This window comes from Eumetopias jubatus, unplaced genomic scaffold (genome assembly GCF_037043125.1).
Source record: "Eumetopias jubatus isolate StellerSeaLion01/CBP00866 unplaced genomic scaffold, mEumJub1_p1.0 scaffold_14, whole genome shotgun sequence".
NCBI classification, from domain to species: Eukaryota; Metazoa; Chordata; class Mammalia; order Carnivora; family Otariidae; genus Eumetopias; species Eumetopias jubatus.
The window spans coordinates 95,747,551-95,770,073 of NW_028274820.1; the positions used below are offsets into that span (position 1 = coordinate 95,747,551).

At 41.5% G+C, this 22,523-nt stretch overlaps 1 protein-coding gene across 1 annotated transcript in view; it reads left to right on the forward strand.

The window, feature by feature from the left end:
- The window catches only part of WEE2 (WEE2 oocyte meiosis inhibiting kinase), a 33,087-nt gene that overhangs the window by 1,235 nt on the left and 9,329 nt on the right, over positions 1 to 22,523 (forward strand). The window contains exons 2-5 of the mRNA XM_028106183.1: positions 12,563 to 12,759; positions 14,520 to 14,571; positions 16,790 to 16,962; positions 18,831 to 18,952. Coding sequence (XP_027961984.1) covers positions 12,563 to 12,759; positions 14,520 to 14,571; positions 16,790 to 16,962; positions 18,831 to 18,952 — 544 coding nt within the window. The remainder of the gene's footprint in view (positions 1 to 12,562; positions 12,760 to 14,519; positions 14,572 to 16,789; positions 16,963 to 18,830; positions 18,953 to 22,523) is intronic.

Below are 22,523 nucleotides of genomic sequence, written 5' to 3' on the forward strand. Positions count from 1 at the left end.
CCAGGTGCCCCTTAGTCCTTTATTCTTGCTGTGATTATTCTCCTATTATATCTACACATTATGAAAGCCAGGGAAGGGCTCTGACAGCCCAGTACCATGGTGTGTGAGCCTCAGGATCGGTATGAGCTCCCCTTTCTGCTGGCTCAGCTTGAGGTACACAAGGCTGTCCTAACAACATCTGTGCTTCTGGTGGCAGACACAGTCACTGTCGGCAGGCCCCTTTAGTTCCTGCTGAGTATGCACATCACATCCACCAGGAAGGACTAAGCTTCTTGTCTGTATCATAGACGAGTTTGTTGTTACTGTGCTTATGTGTCCACCTGTGGGTTTTCCAATGGTCCCAACACCAACCAATCGATCATCCATTTATTTTTTGAGAACCCAGTGTGGGCAAGGAGCACAAGACTCGGTCTCTGCCCTCAAAGCGCTTACAATCAGCAGAGAGACAGGGAGGAGATGTACCTATAGACACTATGGGATAGGTGCTTTGAGAATGGTTTTGATGTATGTAAATTAGCAGGAGAGCGGGCTGAAGGAATGTGGCTCTGAGCAAGAGTAGGCAGGCAAGGAAGCATGACACGGTATGTCTATTTCACTCAATCATTTAAAACGGAGCACCTTGATATCAGACCTTCTGCTGGCAAATCCTTCACTGTGTCAAAAAGTGCCCATAAAATGAATCAAACAACTGAGACAGTAAAGTTCAGATTAGCTGTGCCGGGGGAGTGGTGCAGCATGATGAGAAAGAATTGGGAATTAAGTCTCAAGATCAGGGATGCCTTTCCAAAGAAAGTAAAAGTCTGAGAGTGGTCTTCAAGGATGATCTAGAGCGATCCTGCTAAAGAAGAGAATGAGAACTTGAGGCCAAGGGAAAAGCAGCTACCAGGCTAGGAGGGGAAAGATCACGTCACACCTAGAAATTGCATGTTGCTAGGGACGGGGAGGGTGCAGGCAGCGAGGTCAGAGTAGGCAGGCAGGAGCTAGATCGAGATTTTATTCTGAAAGCTCTGAAACCTTCATTAAATGCTTTTGATCAGAGGGCTTTTGGAAAAATTGGCCTTCATGTGCAGGCTGCAAGGAGTGGGAGAGACCCGGGGGGCAGAGCAGTATTTACAGCAGATCTGTTGACAAAGGAGAAAGGCCTGAACTATGTCAATGGTGCACAGTGATAAACTGAGAGATGTTTAGGATTTGCTACGTGACTCTGATGCAGGATAGTTGAGCCCAATGGTCAAGAAAGAATTCTAGAGACCTTTTATGGTGCAAAAAGGTATTTATATTCTAGCACAGGGACAGGACCCGTGGGCAGGAAGAGCTGCATTGTGATTGTGAGGAGTGACTGATTATATAGGGTTTTCTAGCCTACGGAGGCGATGGTGACTTTAGGGCTCCAGGAAATTGAGTCTATAGGTTCCTGGAGGTCTATTATTAAGATTGTGTTTTTCTTGTAAATCATTAAGACAGTTACAAAGTCTAGTGGAGTTTCGTGTCCTACACGACTGTGATCTTTATCAATTGACCATTTGTTTTTCCCCTGCCTCTGTTCTTAGGCAGTTACTAGTGCCTGAGGAATGTTCATATATATATATATATATTCCACCTTAAGGGGAGGGGGTTTAGTGGGTGTCAGTTCATGTTTTGCCCTCAGCTTGCCTTTTATTCTCTCATCATTTCCCCACCCCCTCCCCCGAACAAGCCTGACCCTTAAATCTTTAAGATTGTTGAAGGCAGAAGAGCTCATCTTCTATAGCTTCTTCCTGTTGAATAGGGGCACAGTGACGTCCCTACCTATGGGTCAACGTTGTCCAGTCGGGGAACCTATAGGGGAGTTATGGAAGGCGGAAGCAGCTGAGTCCAATTTGGACAAAGAAGTAACTCTGTGGGTGGTAAGGACCATCTTCAATCCTTGCTTGAGGAAGAGTTTGAGATCTTCTACAGGTTCACACGAGTAAGAAGGCACATTAGTTTGTTCATCGGTTCCCTGGGAAGGAGGTACATGAGTCCAGAAGAGGGTCCCTCTAATATTACTGCAGTGGGAGTACATAATACAACCCAATATGGACTTTTGCATTTTGGGTTGAAGTCCGCTGCTGTATTTGACTTCCAATCTTTTAAACAGACTATGTCTCTGGGGCTTACATGGGATTGACTTTCAGTTATAGTTAAGTCAGATTTTGGGAGAATGTGATCAGTATACCCATTAAGTAACATGAATTAAACCAGCCTTGAGTGAACAATTTAATAAGGTATTATAATCTTCATCTAATAACAGGTCCGCTGTAAGAAATGGTTTTCCATATAGTAGCTCAAAAGGGCTTAGTCCTAGAGGTTGTTTTGGAGCAGTTCTCATTCTAAGAAGTCCTATTGGTAAGAGAGTAACCCAGTTTTTCTGGGTCTCTAGACTAAGTAAGGTGTCATTTTAAAGTGTGATTAAAAGAAGGACCACTGTCACTTTAGGGATCGTGGAAGGCAAAATCTAGGAATAATGTCTCTCAACAAAACTTTGGTTTCTTCTGTGGCTCTTTCAGTTTTACATGGAAAGGCCTCGATCTATCCAGTCACAGTATCAACAAACACTAGTAAGAACTTATAGCCTTTGTGAGGAGGCATTTGTGTGAAATCAAGCTGCCAGTCCCCTCCTGGCTATGTTCCATGGCCTTGGACTGGTTTCAAAAACGGGGGGGTGGGGTGGGGGTGGGGGTGGGGGTGGGGGTGGGCACGGACTGCACCTTCTGGATTTACTTGTGCCCAAACAATACAGGATTGGCAATCTGTTTTATTATAGCTATTAAATTCACTCCATCAAATATATTTTTAACTAAATGTTTTAAAGCATTTTTGCCCAAATGAGTAGCCTGGTGTAAACCCTGTATTACCTTCCATGAGATATTTTTGGATATAAAGATTTCCCCCTCATTAACAAGCCAGTTCTGTACCTTTTTTGAACTTCCTTGTTCCTGGGCCATGTGAATTTCTTGGTCTGAATAGACCGGAGTTACGGACTTGATTGGAATTAAAACTGGTATGAGACTTAATATTTGTTTATTTTGTGCTGCCTGCTTGGCTGCACGGTCCTTTAGATTATTTCCTTTAGGTTCCAAGATCCTATTCTTTTGACGTCCTCTGGGGTGAATTATAGCTACCTCCTTAGATAGATGTATAGACTCAAGAAGAGTAATTATTTCAGGCTCATATTTGATCGGGGAGTTATGGCTTGATAGTAATCATAATCCATTTCCTTCCAAATTTCCCCATGGGCATGTAGCTCCAGGCAAGCATATTTGGAGTCAGTATAAATATTCATTTTTAGGCCTTTTGCCATTGAAGAGCATGGGTAAGTGCTATTCATTCAGTCTTTTGAGCGGAAGTATTTATTGGAAGGGCTTTTGCCTCAGTGGTCTTAGCTAAGCTAACCATAGCGTATCTGGCTTTTCTTTTTCCCTTATCCATGGAGCTGCTGCCGTCAGTAAACCAACGGTCATCTGCATTTTCAATAGGGGAATCTTTTAAATCTGGTCTGCCAGAAAAAACAAGATCGATAATCTCTGAACAGTCATGTTCTAGCATAGATGTAGGATGATCAGGTCCAGGCATAAAGTTTGATAGGCTTTCAGTATTATTTCAGGTATGTCTAAAAGCATAGCCTGGTATTTAGTAAGTCGGTATCCTGTTATCGATTGGTGGCCTTTGGTCTCTAGGACACTTTGGACCTGATGTGGAGTCATCACCATCAAGAATTGTCCCAGAGTAAGTCTCGAAGCTGCTTCTACCGGGAGGGCTGTTGCAGCCACTGCTTGAAGACAAGCCAGCCACCCACATTATCAAGTGACTTTGAAAAATAGCCCACCCGTTTTGTTTCATTTCCTAATTTCTGGGTAAGAATTCCCAAAGCTTGTCCCTGTTTTTCTATTACATATAAAGTGAAAGGTTTTTCTAAATTTGGTAAGGCCAAAGCTGGGGCTGATGAAAGCTTAGCTTTTAATGTTTGAAAGGCGGTCTGTTGGGCCTTCCATCCAGAGTAAAGATTCTTTACCAGGGCCTTTAACTGAATCATAAAATGGTTTGGCTAAAAACCTAAATCCAGGAATCCACAGTGGGCAAAAACCTGCCATACCTAGGAAAGTACAGAGTTGTTTTTTTTAGCTAGGGGTCCAAGATCTAATACTGCCTTTTTTTTTTCTGTCAATAGACAGGGTAGAGTGACTTGGTGTTAGCGCGTATCCCCAAATATTATATTATACTTTTTGTTTCAATATTTGTGCCTTTTTAGGGAAGACACTATATCCTCTGTCTGCCAAGCAATTAAGTGAAGTTAAAGAACTGCCATCAGATATTTCTTTTGTGGGACTACAGATGAAAATACCATCCACATATTGAACTATAGTCCCTTGAAGCAGGGAGATACCACGGAGGTCTTTGCTAAGTGCAGCCCTGGAAAAAGTGAGGACTGTCCCCAAATCCCTTGGCAAGACTATCCAAGTTAAATGGAACAGCCTGAGGGCTTGAAGGTGAGGACCATTCAAAAGCAAATTAGTGGCTGTGTTTCTTCACTTCAAGGCATGCAAAAGAAGGTGTCTTTTAAAGGACGCCTGGGTGGCTCGGCTCAGGTCATGATCCCAGGGTCCTGGGATGGAGTCCCCCATGGGGCTCCCTGCTCCGCAGAGGGCCTGCTTCTCCCTCTGCCTCTGCCTCTCTGTCTCTCATGAATAAATAAATAAAATCTTAAAAAAAAATAAACCAAGTACTGTAAACCAGTTGGCATCACCAGGGACCTGGGTGAGAATAGTATATGGATTTGGCACCATGGAATGAATAGGCATCACTGCTTCATTTATAGCTCTTAAATCTTTTTTTGTTTTGTTTTGTTTATTTTATTTTATTTTTTAAAGATTTATTTATTTATTTGAGAGAGCGAGAATGAGAGAGAGAGCACATGAGAGGGGGGAGGGCCAGAGGGAGAAGCAGGCTCCTCGCCGAGCAGGGAGCCCGATGCGGGCGGGACTCGATCCCGGAACTCCGGGATCATGACCTGAGCCGAAGGCAGTTGCTTAACCGACTGAGCCACCCAGGCGCCCTATAGCTCTTAAATCTTGTACTGCCTGATAGTGTCCATTTGGTTTCTTTGCTGGTAAAATTGGAGTGTTATAAGGAGATTGACAAGGTTTTAAAATACCGTGTTTGAGAGATGTATCAATAAGTGGTTGTAACCCAGCCTCTGCCTCAGGTTTTAAGGGGTACTGGTTTTTCTTTCTTTCTTTCTTTTTTTTTTTTTATGAGGTATAGTGGTTGGGTCCTTTAAGGTCACTTTAATTAACGATATTAATAAACAAATATTAAGTCTCATGCCAATCGCAGACCTGTGGATTTACTTCCTTCCAGATATTAGGAGAGATATCAAGGCAAGGTTTAAGTTCTCTGGGTGTTAAAGAGAACAAGCTGTCCCCTTTATTTTTATTTATTTTATTTTTTTATTTTTTAAAATATTTATTTATTTATTTATTTATTTGAGAGAGAGAGAGAATGAGAGACAGCATGAGAGGGAAGAGGGTCAGAGGGAGAAGCAGACTCCCCGCCGAGCAGGGAGCCTGACGTGGGATTCGATCCCAGGGACTCCAGGATCGTGACCTGAGCCGAAGGCAGTCGCTTAACCGACTGAGCCACCCAGGCGCCCAAGCTGTCCTCTTTAGTCAGAGTAAACCTGCTTCCTGGTTTATACACTAAGTCTCATCCAACTAATGGAGTGGGACAAAATGAAAGGACTAGGAAAACATGAGTAACCAACTGGTTTTTGTATGTACAGGCTAAAGGCATTGTCTGGAGGCATGTTTTAGTTTCCTCTTCTGTGCCAACCATTCTATGTTTAGAAAGACAAGAAGGGCTGAGTAAGAAGAGTAAAACTCCTGTATCAATAAGGAAATTGATAAACTTACCTTCCACATCCAGGTTAACCTGGGGCTCCCCGTCATCCTGATTTCCAATGTCCTTCTTTCTTACAGACAGGACATGGCCCTGGTGGAGAGCCTGTGTTTGGACATTCCTTGCTCCACTGTCTGACTTCGCCACACCTGTAGCATGGGGTCTCACCTGCTCCTTTGTCTGATACCGGCTTTATCTTTGGCCCCTGGTTAGTCTGGTGTTGTAGGGAATCTGCAATAGCGCCAGGCCAATATTTGAGCCTGTTTTTAAACCTGCATTTTAGCTCTCCAGTCCTTTTCTTGCCTAACGGCCATATTTCTATTATTAAAGACCCCGGTAGCTACCTCTAGTGGGCGCTGGGTGGGGGTTTGAGGGCCTAAAGCCATTTCAGCCAATTTTTAGTGGATGTCAGGTGCTGACTGACCTAAACAATGCATGTTTAGTATAGTTGTTCCTTCAGAGGAGGTTGGGTCCAGATTTGTGTACTTAGGGATAGTGTCTATCAAACAGCCCTGAAATAGAGCTGGATTTTCATCAGCAACTTGGGTAACTTCCTGAGTTTTATCAATCCTTAAGAGAATCCTTTTTTCATTAAGAGAGCTAAAATGCAGGTTTTTCATTTCTTCTATTAGTGATCATATGGTCTGTCTTTCCCTTCCCTATCTTGGTAATGCCAGTAAGGTTCAGGATTGGGAACAGCAGTGCCCCCTACTGGATAACGATGGGTAGGGGGTTATCTCTGACTGCTACTTCATCAGCAAATTCTTTTTTCGTTTAAATTTTTTATTGTTATGTTAATCACCATACGTTACATCATTAGTTTTTGATGTAGTGTTCCATGATTCATTGTTTGGGCATAACACCCAGTGCTCCACGCAGAACGTGCCCTCTTTAATACCCATCACCAGGCTAACCCATCCCCCCACCCCCCCGCCCCTCTAGAACCCTCAGTTTGTTTCTCAGAGTCCATCGTCTCTCATGGTTCGTCTCCCCCTCCGACTTATTCCCCTTCATTCTTCCCCTCCTGCTGTCTTCCTCTTTTTCTTTTTTCTTAACATATGTTTCATTATTTGTTTCAGGAGTACAGATCTGAGATTCAACAGTCTTGCACAATTCACAGCGCTCACCATAGCACATACCCTCCCCAATGTCTATCACCCAGCCACCCCATCCCTCCCACCTCCCACCACTCCAGCAACCCTCAGTTTGTTTCCTGAGATTAAGAATTCCTCATATCAGTGAGGTCATATGATACATGTCTTTCTCTGATTGACTTATTTCACTCAGCATAACACCCTCCAGTTCCATCCACGTTGTTGCAAATGGCAAGCTCTCATTCCTTTTTATGGTCATCAGCAAATTCTTGAGCCCCTGCCCAGATATGGTTCTTTTCCTCAGGGGTGCAACAACGAGTTAATATGATGTATATATCTCACCAGGTCAAATAAAAAATAATAGGTAATTGTTGAAAGTCCTCAATAAATTGAGAACAGTTTTCAGAATATTGTCCTAATTGTTTATCTGAGCCAGGTCTTCCATGGAGAATGGAACATGACTAACTGTGCCCATTTCTCCATTAGCAACCTCCCTAAGAGGATGCAATCCAGATTTAGGTAGAAGTCCTAGAAGATAGGGAGTTCCACCCCTGGTATGTCCATCTGGGCTGGGAGTAGAGGGGTCTTGTGGTTTATAAGGAGGAGAGATAGTAACAGAGCCAGTGTCTTCTTTGTTTGGATTTGCCAGTGATTTCTACAGTAACCCAGGTTTGTTAGGAGAAATGGGTCTATTTAGACAGTCATCATCCAGTATGTCCAGAGGGGGTTTATTAACCTGGTTGGTGGTTAGACACATTTTGCAAGAGGACCCTTAGATCGGGATCCTGATTTAGGGCCATGAAGGCCTGGACATAGGGTACCTCAGTCCATTTGCCCTGTTTCCTGCAGAAGAGATCGGATAGATCGTATTAAAGTTTAATGTCCATTAATGGGCCATTTTCCCTCATTTGCCGAGGAGTACTGAGGCCATGCAATGTTACAGAAGAAGACCAGTTTTTTCCTTTCTTAGATCTTGCAATCTGAATTGATTCCAGTAGGTTAAAAGGCATCTCAAGGGAGAATACTTGGGAATTAGAGATCCCATGCTCCTAGAAAAGCAGAGAAGGTTTATTACCAAAAATCCCCCCTGCCTCCCATGTGGCATCTACACGGGATATGTCAGAGGTTCCTAGTGTCAAAGTAACCAGAGGCATACTTCTAAGAAGGTTCTATGCACACTGCCTTGCCTTGGAGGGATGCTGGTGTCCCTCAACTTTCCCATTGCATTCTAGATGACTAATGGGTGCCAGTGAATGGACCAAAATGCCATGGAGAACCTGTCATTCTTAACCCATGGAAAACACCAGCAAAGTTTTACAAGGGGAAATTACACAATATTGTAATTTAAGTAGTCAGTAGGGGACATTGATGAAGAATACTGAAGATAGAAATCCATCCTGATCGAAGTGACATTCCAACACATGTAGTCTTTTATAGCTGACTTCTCTAGGAGATGGTCCCCAGTTGGGTTTTAATTCAGTTGGGTACTGGTTTCAGTCAGCTCTGAGAGGAGGTCTCATGGCCAGAAGTGGGTAGGCCAGGGATTTGGATGCAATTGCATTAGACCAATGAGGAAGAAACCTTACATGAGATTCTTAAGATTGGCAGCCGTCCTAGTGACTTAGGTGGCTGTCCGTGCCCAAGAAAGACAACTGTGTATAAGAATAGGAATTACGAGAGGGCACTGAGTTTCTGGGCCTTAGAACCATTCCGGCCAGTGGAATGAGCTTCCAGTCAAAAGGAATTGAGCTTCTGGTCAAAAGGCAGGCTTTCTCGTCCCCATAGAGTAGCCACGGGCTAGAGTATTGCAGCCTGAGCTATTGACATGAAAGTATTCCAATAAGACCATACTCCTTGAAGAGCCTCTAAAATGAAAGTAAAAAGAGAGGAGAGAGTAACTCACCAAGTTTGTGCTGAGGCTCGAAGTCCAGATGAAGGTAAGATGCAGAATGCCTGTATGGGCCACCAAAATATGATGCAGGATCATCGAGCCCAACGGTCAAGAAAGAATTCTTTTTTTTTTTTTTTTAAATTTTATTTATTTATTTGAGAGAGAGAGAGCATGAGAGGGGGTTGGGTCAGAGGGAGAAGCAGACTCCCTGCCGAGCAGGGAGCCCCATGCGGGACTCGATTCCGGGACTCCAGGATCATGACCCGAGCCAAAGGCAGTCGCTCAACCGACTGAGCCACCCAGGCGCCCAAGAAAGAATTCTTGAGATGTTTTGCAGTGCAAAAAGGTGTTTTTATTCTATTCTTTTAAATATTTTATTTATTTGACAGAGAGAGAGAGAGTGAGAGAGGGAACACAAGCATGGGGAGTGGGAGAGGGAGAAGCAGGCTCCCCATTGAGCAGGGAGGGAGCCCGATGTGGGGCTCAATCCCAGGACCCTGGGATCATGACCTGAGCTGAAGGCAGGCGCTTAACGACTGAGCCACCCAGGTGCCCCCAAAGGTATTTTTATTCTAGCACGGGGACGGGACCCGTGGGCAGAAAGAGCTCCATTGTGATTGTGAGGAGTGACTGATTATATAAGGTTGTCTATCCTATGGTGGTGAAAGTGATGTTAGGGCTCCAGGAAATTGAGTCTATAGGTTCCTGGAGGTCTATTATTAAGATTGTGTTTTTCTTGTAAATCATTAAGACAGTTACAAAGTCTAGTGGAATTTCATGTCCTACATGACTGCAATCTTTATCAATTGACCATTTGTTATTCCCCTGCCTTTGTTCTTAGGCAGTTACTAGTGCCTGAGGAATGTTCATATATATATATATCCCATCTTAAGGGGAGGGGGCTTTGGCGGGGTGTCAGCTCATGTTTTGTGCTCAGCTTGCTTTTTGTTCTCCCATCAACTTGATGGAGGAATTGAGGGAAAAGGAGGGATCTAGGGTCCTTCGAGGCTTCTGCCTTGACTGAGTAGATTGTAACTTGAATCAAGATAGGTGATGCTAGAGGCATTTACAGATTTGGAGAAAGCAGAGGTGTACTGTAAATCATTGGATAAATGGGTCTGGAGTGCAGGAAAACAAACTAAATTGGAGATCTATATTTGGATATCATTAGCATTTTGGAAGTTGTTGAAGCCTTGGGTGTGGATGAGCTCAAGCAGCCTGAGTGCCAGAGTAAGAAGAGAAGTGGTCCAAATTAGGAATCCTGGAAGTGCCAAGATTGGAGGGGCAGGAAAAGAACAGAGCTTGGGAGGGAAACTGGAAATGCAACTGAAAAAGTACACGTTTTATGAGGAATGTAGTTTGGATTAGAAGAGAGAGAGCGGGCAATGATCAGTGGTGATGTTATGCTGAACACAAGGATGCAGAGGGATGGAGGATTGACTTAGCTCAGCCTTACCCAAGGGAGAGAACTAGAAATCCTGTGAAGTGACTTTAGGTCACTATAAAGACTTCCTAGCACAACTAGCTAGAATAGAAGAGCTTCCCGAGGAGGTAGTGGGTCCCTGAGCTAAATGCATTGAGCACTAGTTGATGATCACTTGGTAAGAACTTTGTAAAAGGATTCAAGCATCCGGGGACTAATTGTACCAACTGGGCCTTTAAAGTCTACAAGTCCTGAGACACAGTGATGTTGTGTCCTGACGGTGGGAGGTTGCCTTCTCCTCTTTCCATCTTCAGACACAAAAGAGCTATTCCTGAATTTTCCTTTCCCTCGATCATCTGTAACAGAGCTGTTGCTTATGGAATTAGCTACACTCCCTGGAACATATTTATACTCTCAACCTGGACATCTTTCCAGAAATTTTTAATCTGCCTTACTTTTAGACAGAACTCCCTTTTCATAAGCCTTGTTCCAAAATAAGTTCTTTTGGATTTGCAAAAGGATTACTCAAAATTCTACCATTCTGGCAATACAATCCATATTAAATATAATTAATATCTTCCCTGTATCATAAGTGGAGCTCACAAAATCTATCGGCCTTCCTGTTTCAGACTAGGAATTCTGATCTTGTCTGCTTCGATGTGAATACTTTTCCTTCCTTTTATCTGAAAAATGTCTAGGTCCTTTATGTCGTCCTTGAAGTGTGGCAACCAGAGTATATCATTCCAGGTGTGGATGCCCCACTGTTTCATATGTGATAGACACATTTTACTTTCCATATAATCAGCAGTACAAAAAACTGTTTCTCAGGGAATGATTTATTGTAATTCTAAGTTCACTTCCTGAGTCACACAGACAACTGAGAAATATTATATAGTATAGTTGTACTTTGAGCAAATACTCAGCCCTATAATACACTTACAGGAAAACTGTGAGTTTATCACTGATGGCTTTGTCTGACAATAGCCCCACGATTGTTCATCCTGTCAACTCTAAGACATGTAAAACCCTTGTAAAAACTTGGCTCCAGCAATGACTTTCTTCTTCACTTAAAAAAAGTTTAGGTTACTGGGTGTACTCCATAGTTTCCTTCATTTCTGCTTTTATCATTTAGGATTTATAATTTCAATATTCATTCTTTGTATCTTCACATTCTTGAATTACATTTCTATATAGTGAATCGTGTTATAGTCTAGCTTGTGCTTCTACACTGAAAAGCCATGGGCAGATACTATCCCATAGGGGCATTCTTTTAGAAAGAGCCTCACAGTACAATGATTATACTATGAAGTTATATCATGGCCCCCGTGTCTACTGCTGGACACTTGGAGACCCGTAACACAGCTCTCCGGCCCTCAACTTAGGTCATAATGGCATTCTGCTGTCTCATCAGAATTCTTTTTCTTCTACCTATCCCTCTGTCGTTTGGTTTAGTTCTGGTTAGGTTGTAGGTGTATGTTCTCTTACTGTACCCCACTTGGAGTGGTAAGTCCTGTACATTTCCTATTTATTGGGGTGCTGGTTATAGCCACTACAAAGCCCTGAATCTTAAGGACTCAGGATTATTTTTCAAATTCTTTACCCCACTTTATGGAACTCTTCTCCTTTGGTGCTGTATTTTAAGTGGAACTGGATACTTCTTTTAATGTTTAGATAGTCTTTCCTGCACAAAGTGATTATTTCTGAAAGATTGATGAGCTGTTGACTAATGGACTGTGCATCCCTTAAGAGTTGGAAATCGCCTCTGTACACCTTAGTATCTAGCCCAGCATCTGCTACTTAGTAGGCACCAAACAAACATCTGGATGAATACTTGAGGGGAAGTTAAAGTATACACTGAGAACATAAGGACCAGGTCTTCTAGAGTCCCTTTCATTTGTCTAAGCTGGAGTATAGTCTTTTCAAAAGCTAGAGGTGGTAGTAGAGTTGGTGTTTTTCATAGCTGGCCATCAGAATTGCCCAGGGGGAGGCGGTGGAGCTTAACACAAGTACAGATTCCTGTATTGATCCTCTAATCAGAATATCCAGAGGAAGACTAGGAATCTGTATTTTTCATAAGAGGAGCAGTTATAATGCAACTAGTTTGCACCCAACGAGATAACCTCTAATTCCTTTTCAGCAGTAACATTCTTTGGTTCAAATATTAACTAGCTGATATGGAACTACTTCTTTTTTTATACTAACACCATTCTGTTCTCCCTTTTTGTCATCCTCATTCAGGGTCTGCTAAGCCAGTCGGTGGTTTCTTCAACAGAGAAGCTCCCCTCCAGAGGCTCTAAACATTTGAGGTTCACACCTGTTCCCTTTGTGGATGAGATGACCTCATCGGCTCTGGTCAACATTAACCCCTTTACCCCAGAGTCCTATAGAAAACAATTCCTTCAATCCAATGGCAAGAGGAAAACCCGAGGAGATCTGTAAGTGTACTCTTGCCTCTAACTTTTGAGAACTGATCTTACTATGGTCAAGTAGAAGGGAGAGTGTGAAAGTAAGATTAGGAATAAGAACTCTACTTGAATGCAACTGATAATCCTGTTCACACATCCACTCCTTCCTAAATGTTAATGTTGGTTTGCTTTGTCATGGAGATTCTAGTGTCTCCCTATTCTGAAGTGTACCGTATGCTGTCCTCTCTCTGAAAGAATAGGGCAGAGTAAGCAATAGACATCTGACTTCCATTAGCAAGTTGAATGAGCTATGGAACTGCATTCACGTGGTCTCCTCTGGATAACAGAAGGCTAGCCATTAGGGCTTGTGTAGCTCATACTTCAAGGAGTATACTGCTGTTTCCAGTCTAGCTTGTGTGACTGAGGGCTCTAGAGCAAAGATTTGAACCTCTCTGCAGGTGATGGCAGATTGGCTAAAGAGAAAAAGATAGTGTTGCTTTTGGAGGTGCTAAGAATAGAAAGCCAAACTGCACAACTCCACAAGGCCTCAATGGTAGAAACTGTCCAAATGAGGATTGTGCATATTACTTAGGGACATTTCTTTACTATGTCTCTTTGATGCTTTTTTTTTTTTTACACAAAGGAAGTGCCTTTAAAACGGGCCAGTCATTTGTGCTCATATGTACTCAGCAAAATAAATGCACAGCTAACAATCTGAAGTATGCAGAGCATTTAATGTGTTAGGTTGAGTTGTTTCGTTTGGAATCAATGACTCTGTATTAACCAGCTTTGTGGCCAGAATAGGTTTTTTCAATACTATCTCCTGGATCTTAAGTAAACAGAACTTCAGTCCAGGTATATAGGTGCACTTTTATTACCAAGAATTCTATTGGTTTTAGCTCTTGAGGATTTTTTGCAAATCATCAGAATTGATTCACCTCTCACGGAAGCTAGCCAGAAGAGACAGTTAATTTGAGTTTGCTGCAATGAAAGTGATGACACTTCAGTAAGAGCTCTTGGTGCTTCTGAGTGAGCATTTTTCTCCCTTACTTATTGTGCTGTTATTTTTTTGTGGTGTTGTTATTTTATAAGGTATTAGAATGTTGTATTAAATTTAAGTCACAAATGTCCAGCATCAGTTTGTCTCCATCAGTGTAAAGTCTTCCTCTATTTGCACTTTCTATCCTGTGCTTCTCCAGAAGAAAAATCTATAGCTGGCTGCTCTAGAGATTGAAATCTGGCTTAGAGATCCAGAATGCAACTGCTCATGCCAACGAGGATGTTTGGCAGAGCTTATTGGAAAGTAACTGAAAATATCTTAGCCAGTGTTAGAGCTTATTCTGCTGTACTGATGGTCTGCCTGTGAACCTAGGGCAAAGCAGGGGAGGTGCGTGTTGGAGGGGAAGGTTGCAGTGAGGCAGGAAAGAGAGTGCTCAGTTTCCTGTGTCCTGTGTGCTCTCACCTCCACTGTTCAGTGTTGCTCTGTTTGCCTAGAACCCCACTCCTGCCCCTTACCTGATTCCTACCGGTTCTTGAAATTTAGCTTGCCTATCCTTTCTCGGGAAAGACTTTTACTCTTGAAATCATGATTCGGGTGCTGCCTATGGTGTCACTTGATATCTTGTTCTTATTCTTGTTTCTTACATTGAAATTTTCTATTTATCCTTGTCCCCAAATATAAATGGAAGTGGGGAAGGAATTGTCCTATTTACTCTCACAACCCCAGAACCTAGTATAGTATCAAGCCCATGCCAATCATACATTGATATCACTTTTTTTTTTTTTCTAAGTGAGGAAGCTGGTCCTGGGGAAGGCCATGTAGAACAAGGGCTGCCTGCCAAGGTGAGCACACTTCTTTGTTTCAGCTGTCATAACTTGGGCACTTCATCCTGTTGTCAATCTCTCTCTCTATCTCCTTCTCCCTCTCTCTCCATACCACCCCCCCACCTCACTTTGTAGATTTACCATGTGCTTTACCAGTTGATCTGGACTCTCAGCAAAGTCTATATTCTTAGCTAGTTACTACTTTATCAGACAGTGCCTGATCAATATATCGCTGCATCATTAACTTGCAGTGTTTTTAAATTAATGGCTACTGTTTCTATCTTGGATTTATGGAAAAATTCTGTATTTGTGGGGTAGAGAAGTGAAGGGAAAATTCAAGATATTTAAGGTCCAAAAATGGAGAAGCAGAAGAGAGAAATATGGCATAAAGCCGGAAGTTTAAATGTAAAATTTTAGCTCTTAAAGGTATCAGTTATCTATTGATTTTTATTTATTTATTTATTTATTTATTTATTTATTTATTTATTTATTTATTTTTAAGATTTATTTGAGAGAGAAACAGAGCACAAGCAGGGGAGAGGCAGGGAGAGGGAGAAGCAGGCTCCCTTCTGAGCAGGGAGCCCGACATGGGGTTGGATCCCAGGACCCTGGGATCAAGACCTGAGCCAAAGGCAGACGCTTAACCATCTGAGCCACCCAGGCGCCCCTAACTATATTTATTTCTAAATCATGTTCACGATCTTTGTTGTAGCATCCCTCATTTGATAACCTAGCCTAATAAAATAATACTGTAAATATTATCACCAGAGATGTTTATTGCAGCCTTAACTTGTAATGGCAAAAAAAAGTACTAAATGTCCAATATTAACGGCCAAAATAATTATAATTTACAGTGGAATATTAAATTGCCATTAAGAAGTTTATAATACCATGAAAACATACTTATGCTTAATATTCAGTTTACAAAAGTGGAGGGGAAAGGCTTGAGGCTGGGGAATGATGTAGATGGTAAGCTGGCTTATTTGGTGTCTGAGATGAGGATGGGAAGGTAGTGGCTGAGCAACTGGTAGAAGGCCTTGAGGTCTCTGACCAGAACTTTGGATTCCCTGTGGGAGACAATTAAGTGTGTCTGATTCTATGGTATCATTTTGCAAAAATAATTTTCGCTATTAGAAGAGATGGAGAGAGGGGGCTGGTAGCTATGGCAGCTCCAGACATGGGGGAAACAGAATTTGAGATTGGCTAAGGGCAATGAAAATTCTAGATCTTGCTAATGAAGACTGGTTGGTATTAGATGTTGAAATGAGGAGCTAGTAAGAGTCAAGACTGTTTAAAATCAAGTTAGATGAAAAACTTCTTGCTAACAGGGATATTGAGAAAGGATGACTTCATGGAGATAAATTAGTTTGGATTGAGATTCATATAAATTCATGGAGATTTTTATTGTCTTAGCTACGATTTACTGAGAATTTAGTGTGCTTGGCTTTGAGCTAAGTCACACACACACACAGCTAAGTTACACACACACACACACACACACACACACACACACACACTCCTCTTTACACACACACGTTTTCTCATGTAATATTTAGAAGAACCCTGAGGAGTAGTTGCTAGGTGCTCACTTTACTTTAGATGAGAAAACTAATAGAGGAGTTCAGCGATTTTTGCCTAGGGTTACCTACTGGCTGGAGAAAGAGAGATGTTGCAAGTCAGCCAGTAGGTGCTATAGTTATGTGCTATACCTGAGCACATAAGCTGAAATAATCAATTTGACAATTTTGTTCTCCACACTAAGATTTTTGAGGAAGCAAATTGAACACAATTTGAGATGGAAACATTAGCAGCCAGAGTGTGAGGTAGGTAGACAAGAGTCCAAAGGAGGTGTCTTTTTTTTTTTTTCTTAACATGCTCTACTTGGATCCCAGCCATTCCTTCAGTCGAGGACAGTGAATGTTGCTGTGAGCAGGGGCATCCCCTCTAAAAACATATTGAGAAGAAGGATATCCCAGACAGAAGAAATAACATAGAAAAAGCCTTAATATATGAAAAAATGCCAGTACAGAGTTGTATAGACGGTTATGAAGAGTACAAAGAAGGTAGTCAGCAACTGGGGAGGTTCTTGCTACCATGAATGCTGACACAGACAGAATCAAAAAGATTTGCCTCAAAAGTCTTTTTGAAAACTTTGAGAATTTTGGAATATGCCTTAAATTTATTGCTTACAATATGTTAGAAAGAATTATTTTAATATTTTAATAAAATATTTCAGAGATGTGTTCTACGAGAAACCAACATGGCTTCCCGCTATGAAAAAGAATTCTTGGAGGTAGAAAAAATTGGAGTTGGGGAATTCGGTACAGTCTACAAGTGTATTAAGAGGCTGGATGGATGTGTTTATGCAATAAAACGTTCCACGAAACCTTTTGCAGGATTATCAAATGAGTAAGTGCCTTTGAAATGTACTAGAAGTACAAACTTTGATTTGGAAGGTTATTTCTCGTCAAAACATTTTAAATAATAGTACTGATGTCATTAAAAAACATACCCATTGCTATCCCCTCCATTTTTTTTTTCCCCATGGTTCTTGAGGCTTTTCCTACTGGTCTGACTGCTTTTGCTTTAATGAATAGATTTATGGAATGATCTTCTGCCTGTTAGCTCATTAGAAATATTGCCAAGTAGGAAGTTACTGTTAACTCACTGGTTATCTCCATTTTGTATTAATAATGAATTCAATAATGAGTTCAATGTTTCCAAGACTACAAGTGAGAAAAAAAGCAACAAAATTTAACTTTCACTCCCAGAACTAATTGTTCAGAAGTTCTTCCTTTTACAAAGAAAACAATTATTTTTAGATTCAGCCAATGCTTTTTGTGAACTGTGGGAATGTAATACTTAGTTTGCTGAATCTGAAATTATGGACCTTCTTCATTTTTATACCGAAATTCATCGAGTACTACATTTTACTTTTTTGTGTGTTGGATTTCCTGTTCCATAATGAATATCTCTCCCCAAGACTGTCCCTGTGACTATATCATATTGGCTGAGTGTAATACGGACTCTAGTGATGTCTAGCCTTCACAGAGAAGATAGAGGATCCATTACAAAATCCAACCATCAAGTCCATAGTGGCTTTATTAAGCGCATCAAAGTTTTTTTTTTAAATTGTAATACAGTGAAATTAAAACTCAAAGCATGTCTGCCACTGAGATAGTAACAACCTAACACTCCTCTTTACATATGCCATGTTCGATTAAAAAAGCACCGTGAATTGTGTAAGACTGTTGAATCACAGACTTGTACCTCTGAAACAAGTAATACATTGTATGTTAAAAAAGAAGAAGATAGTAGGAAGGGAAAAATGAAGGGAGGGAAATCGGAGGGGGAGATAAACCATGAGAGACTATGGACTCTGAGAAACAAACTGAGGGTTCCAGGGAGGGGGGGTGGGGGGATGGGTTAGCCTGGTGATGGGTATTAAAGAGGGCACGTACTGCATGGAGCACTGGGTGTTATACGCAAACAATGAATCATGGAACACTACATCAAAAACTAATGATGATGGTATGGTGATTAACATGATAAGAAAAAAACAACCATGGATTTTGGTACTAGGATGATCAAGGTTCTGGTCTTAGGTCTACTATCACCGGCTTGATGTTGGGCCAGTCCCAGCTTCTCTAAAGCCTTCATCCTTGCCACTATATCTTACTGAGTAGTTATGAAAATTAAATGAGATAAAATAGTAAGCAAGCGAGTACTCAGTAAATGTTCTGCCACTGTTAATAATGCCTCACTCATATCTTGTCTTATATTTTATTCTTTATTATTATGTTCAATTAGCCAACTTATAGCACATCACAAATTTTTGATGTAATGTTCAACGATTCATTAGTTGGATATAACACCCAGTGCTTATCACAACATGTGCCCTCCTTAATACCCATCACCTGGTTACCCCATCCCCCCACCCCCCTCCCTTCTGTAACTCTCAGTTTGTTTCCTGGAGTCCAGAGTCTTGTCTTTTAAAAAAAATTTGTATGTATATTATCTTGACTAATTTTTCTTTTTCTTTTTTTTTTAGAGATTTTATTTATTTATTTGAGAGAGAGAGAGAGAATGAGAGATAGAGAGCACGAGAGGGAAGAGGGTCAGAGGGAGAAGCAGACTCCCTGCTGAGCAGGGAGCCCGATGCGGGACCCGATCCCGGGACTCCAGGATCATGACCTGAGCCGAAAGCAGTCGCTTAACCAACTGAGCCACCCAGGTTCCCCTTGACTAATTTTTCTTGATGCTTTTCCATCTTTTAGGAATTTGGCTTTGCATGAAGTTTATGCTCATGCAGTGCTTGGGCATCACCCGCATGTGGTACGTTACTACTCTGCATGGGCAGAAGATGACCACATGATCATTCAGAATGAATACTGCAATGGTAAGTATGTGGACTAGTATCTATGGAGAGGGAGATGAACGTTTAAGTCTCCAGGAAAAAAAAATCTTTGTCTCCTCCTTGTATTTTATGCCAGGCATAGCAGTTATACCTAAAAAGTCTGTACTATGGTTTTGCTTGGAAGCAGAGAGCTGAGGACATGGAGTTATGTTGAAAAGGAACTTCCATTTTTGCTATGTCATATTTCTTTCAGAGCTGATGTGTGGCTGACATATAGAAGCTATCAATCCCTTCATACTTTACTCAATACTTAGAAAAATTTTGCCCTAGTGGTTTGAATGGTAAATCCTCTTACATTTGCTAGGTATTCTAAAAGATGCAAACCATAGTCCCTACCATTTTCAGGGAGGGAGCGATTAAACTTACACAGCCAACTTTTGATTAATTTTCAAGTGGATTCCTGAATTGGGGGATAGTTCATGCATCTTGATGCTTCTTACCTTTGAGCTTTAGTGTTCTCACTAGAGTTTGAGCGTGGGGTGGGTGCTGGGAATGAGATGCAATGACTTCAGAACCATACATACACAAGAAACTGGCAGAACTTTTTTCTGGGCTACTTAAATAAAGAAAGTAGTCTTTTTTTTTTAAGATTTTATTTATTTATTTGACAGAGAGAGACACAGTGAGAGAGGGAACACAAGCAGGGGGAGTAGGAGAGGGAGAAGCAGGCTTCCCACAGAGCAGGGAGCCCGATGTGGGGTTCGAACCCAGGACCCTGGGATCATGACCTGAGCCGAAGGCAGACACTTAATGACTGAGCCACCCAGGCGCCCCAAGAAAGTAGTCTTTTAGTTTAACATATTTTAATCTGTGATTGAGGGGTTGACATAACAGTACAGTTACACGTGATTATTCTCAAATATGTTTCATCAAAATGTTCACTGGTAAAATAGGAAAGTGCTACCAAATTAAATAGAAGCTTGCTGGCATTTTAGGAGCAGCAATCCATATTCTGGCCATGGTAATAGTGGAAATGGCATCCCTCCCAAACCTGCTCCCCCCGCCCAAACAACATGTACACCCACCCTCAAGTTTCTCTGATAGTACAGTCTTTTGAGTAATTTTAGTAACCACTAGGTAGTTCTGAGTATGTATGTGCAGCCTGACTTTTGAGGAGAGCGGTCAGTGGTAAAGCTTCATCATTATATATACAAGTAGGTTAAGTAGATAATATTATGAAATGCTAGAAACATAGAAAATATTACACACATGCTGCAAAATAATGATTTGGAGTTTCGTTAGGGCCTGATTTCCTTGTAGTATTAACTAGGAACTTTGTTGGTTTCTTTTCTGTAGCAAGTTCACCTAAATCCCTTTTTCTAATAGTCTCTTTAGGATAAAAAAAAAAAAAATGGACCCTTTCCTTGTGATTGAGAAGTTGAGACTTTTCTTAATCTTCTCTTCCTAATTCCTTCTTATAACCTGAGATTCCCTACTCTTCTCCCTCCCCACCCCCCAAACTGGTTTTATTTTCATGACTTTTAACTATTAACAAAGATAATATCAACAAAATTAGCCAAGAAAGTCATACAAAACAGAATTAATTTAATCTGATTTGGGGCACTGTAAAGATTTCAAATTTTAAAAAGAATAAGAAGGAGTGATTGTTCCTATTACAAATCATCTTCTAATTCTGTCCAACATTTGAATACCTTCTACAGGTATGATATTATAATAAGTTCTAAGGTGAGATACACCATAGAGTGAGCTAAGGTAAGTCCTTCAAGGAGCTTTACTCCACTTGCTCTGTTACAACGAATACTCGAGACAATTTGCTGCAAAGCCAGGTGGTACAACTACGGTTAAAAAGCATTCAGAGAAGATGGATGTGAGCGAGGGGCAGCACAGTGTGGTAGAATGGGCCCGGGCTTTAAAGTCAGGCAGACCTGGGTGCGGCACACTAGTTGTATGATCTCTGGGATGTCAATCCCACTGAGTAAAGAGATCGTAGTATTTACTTAAGGGAGTAGTTTGAGAAATAGCAACAATCAAAGGCCAGCACAGTGTCAATACCTGATACATAGTAAGAACTCAATAATAGTTATTAGAGCAACCCAAGAAAATCTCATAAAGGAGGTAAGACTTGAAAGGGGGCTTGCAGAAAGATTACCAGAGTTTAAGCAAGTAGAGGGAAGACTTCCATTAGAGGAACAGTATGCAGACAGAGGGCATGGTATTGGGGATGGGTCTGACCAAGCAGACAGTAAGGAGACTGACAGGACTGAGCTGATCCCTAAGTAAGACCAGAAAGGTAAAGTGTGGGAAGGCTATGGAGGGCTTTTGGATGTTTCCAGGCAGTCGATTTCGGAGTATATCATGAGGAATCATTGTCTGTTTACCATGGTGGTCCACTAACTTCACTGCATACTTGCCCATTAAAATGTAATTCTGATTTATCAAAATGTAATTCGTATACATTGCTTTCAAATGTGAACTGATCATTGAAAATAAATTATGCCCTTATACTTGTCTTATTTGTAGTTATGGATAATCCATGTTGAGACTTTGCCCTGTGGCTCTAAATAAAGGAGACTAAGTCCAAGTACTTGTAAGGTGGCAGAGTAGCCAGTGCCTGATTCCTTCTAATCCTTCCCCCCTCCATTCTCTACCTCTCCCTCTTTCTCATCTCTTCATCGTCATGCTTGCCACCTTTATCCCTGTACCCCCAGCCTGTCCCAGCAGTCAGGCTAGACCATGTATAGTTATAGTTTTGCTCAGATTATAAATTAGATGACTTAGATAATGTACATCATAATTGGTAGAGACAGGCAGTTATCTGATTTTCCCGACTGTGCCTTGTAAGCCCTGAACCAATCAAATGTTCCTTCCTCCGCCCTCACCCTTGCCAAGATCTCTTACACATCACCTTGGGGTCAGCCTCTGAAATCTGAAGGTCATCCAGCAAGTAGATCAATTGTGCAGTCACCAGGATTCCAAACAACTCAGGATGGGATGATTAATCTGTCCCTAATGGCAGTATTTTCTTGTGATGACTTCTGTCACTGAAGTTTTATAGAGCCTGCTCCCCTCGGATGGTGGTTCTTGGATTTGTTCCAGTGATGTGACATCCAGAAGCCTGCCTTCTCTGTGGAACACCATGAATACTGGTTTTGTTTTCCCACCAAACGAGGAATAACTTTACCAGCAGAAAAATATGCTTGTGTTGTAGCGAGCAACATAAAATCAAGATTTTGAGAATACAAGTGTATGAACAAAATATCCTGTTGAATTGTTGTTCTGCTGTTTACATTTCATTGTTGGAAGGCATTTGCTATTTATTTTAGTCTGTCAGGCCTCAAAAGCAGATGGAAAAACATAGATATGTCTTCCTTAAGTTTCTTCTTTTTTCCCCCCTGCCAAGTAGGGAAAGCACTTTTATCTAAAGAAAGAATCCAGCCGGCCATCTCATAAAGATGGTTTGAGAAGAGCTGTCCAGGAGCTGGTTGTTTCCTCCTAGGGCACAATGCTGGCAATTCTGGTACCATCTCCAGGTGGTACATTGGGGTATGGAGTTAAGGCTCCAGGGTAGCTGAGATTAGCAGGGATGAAGTTT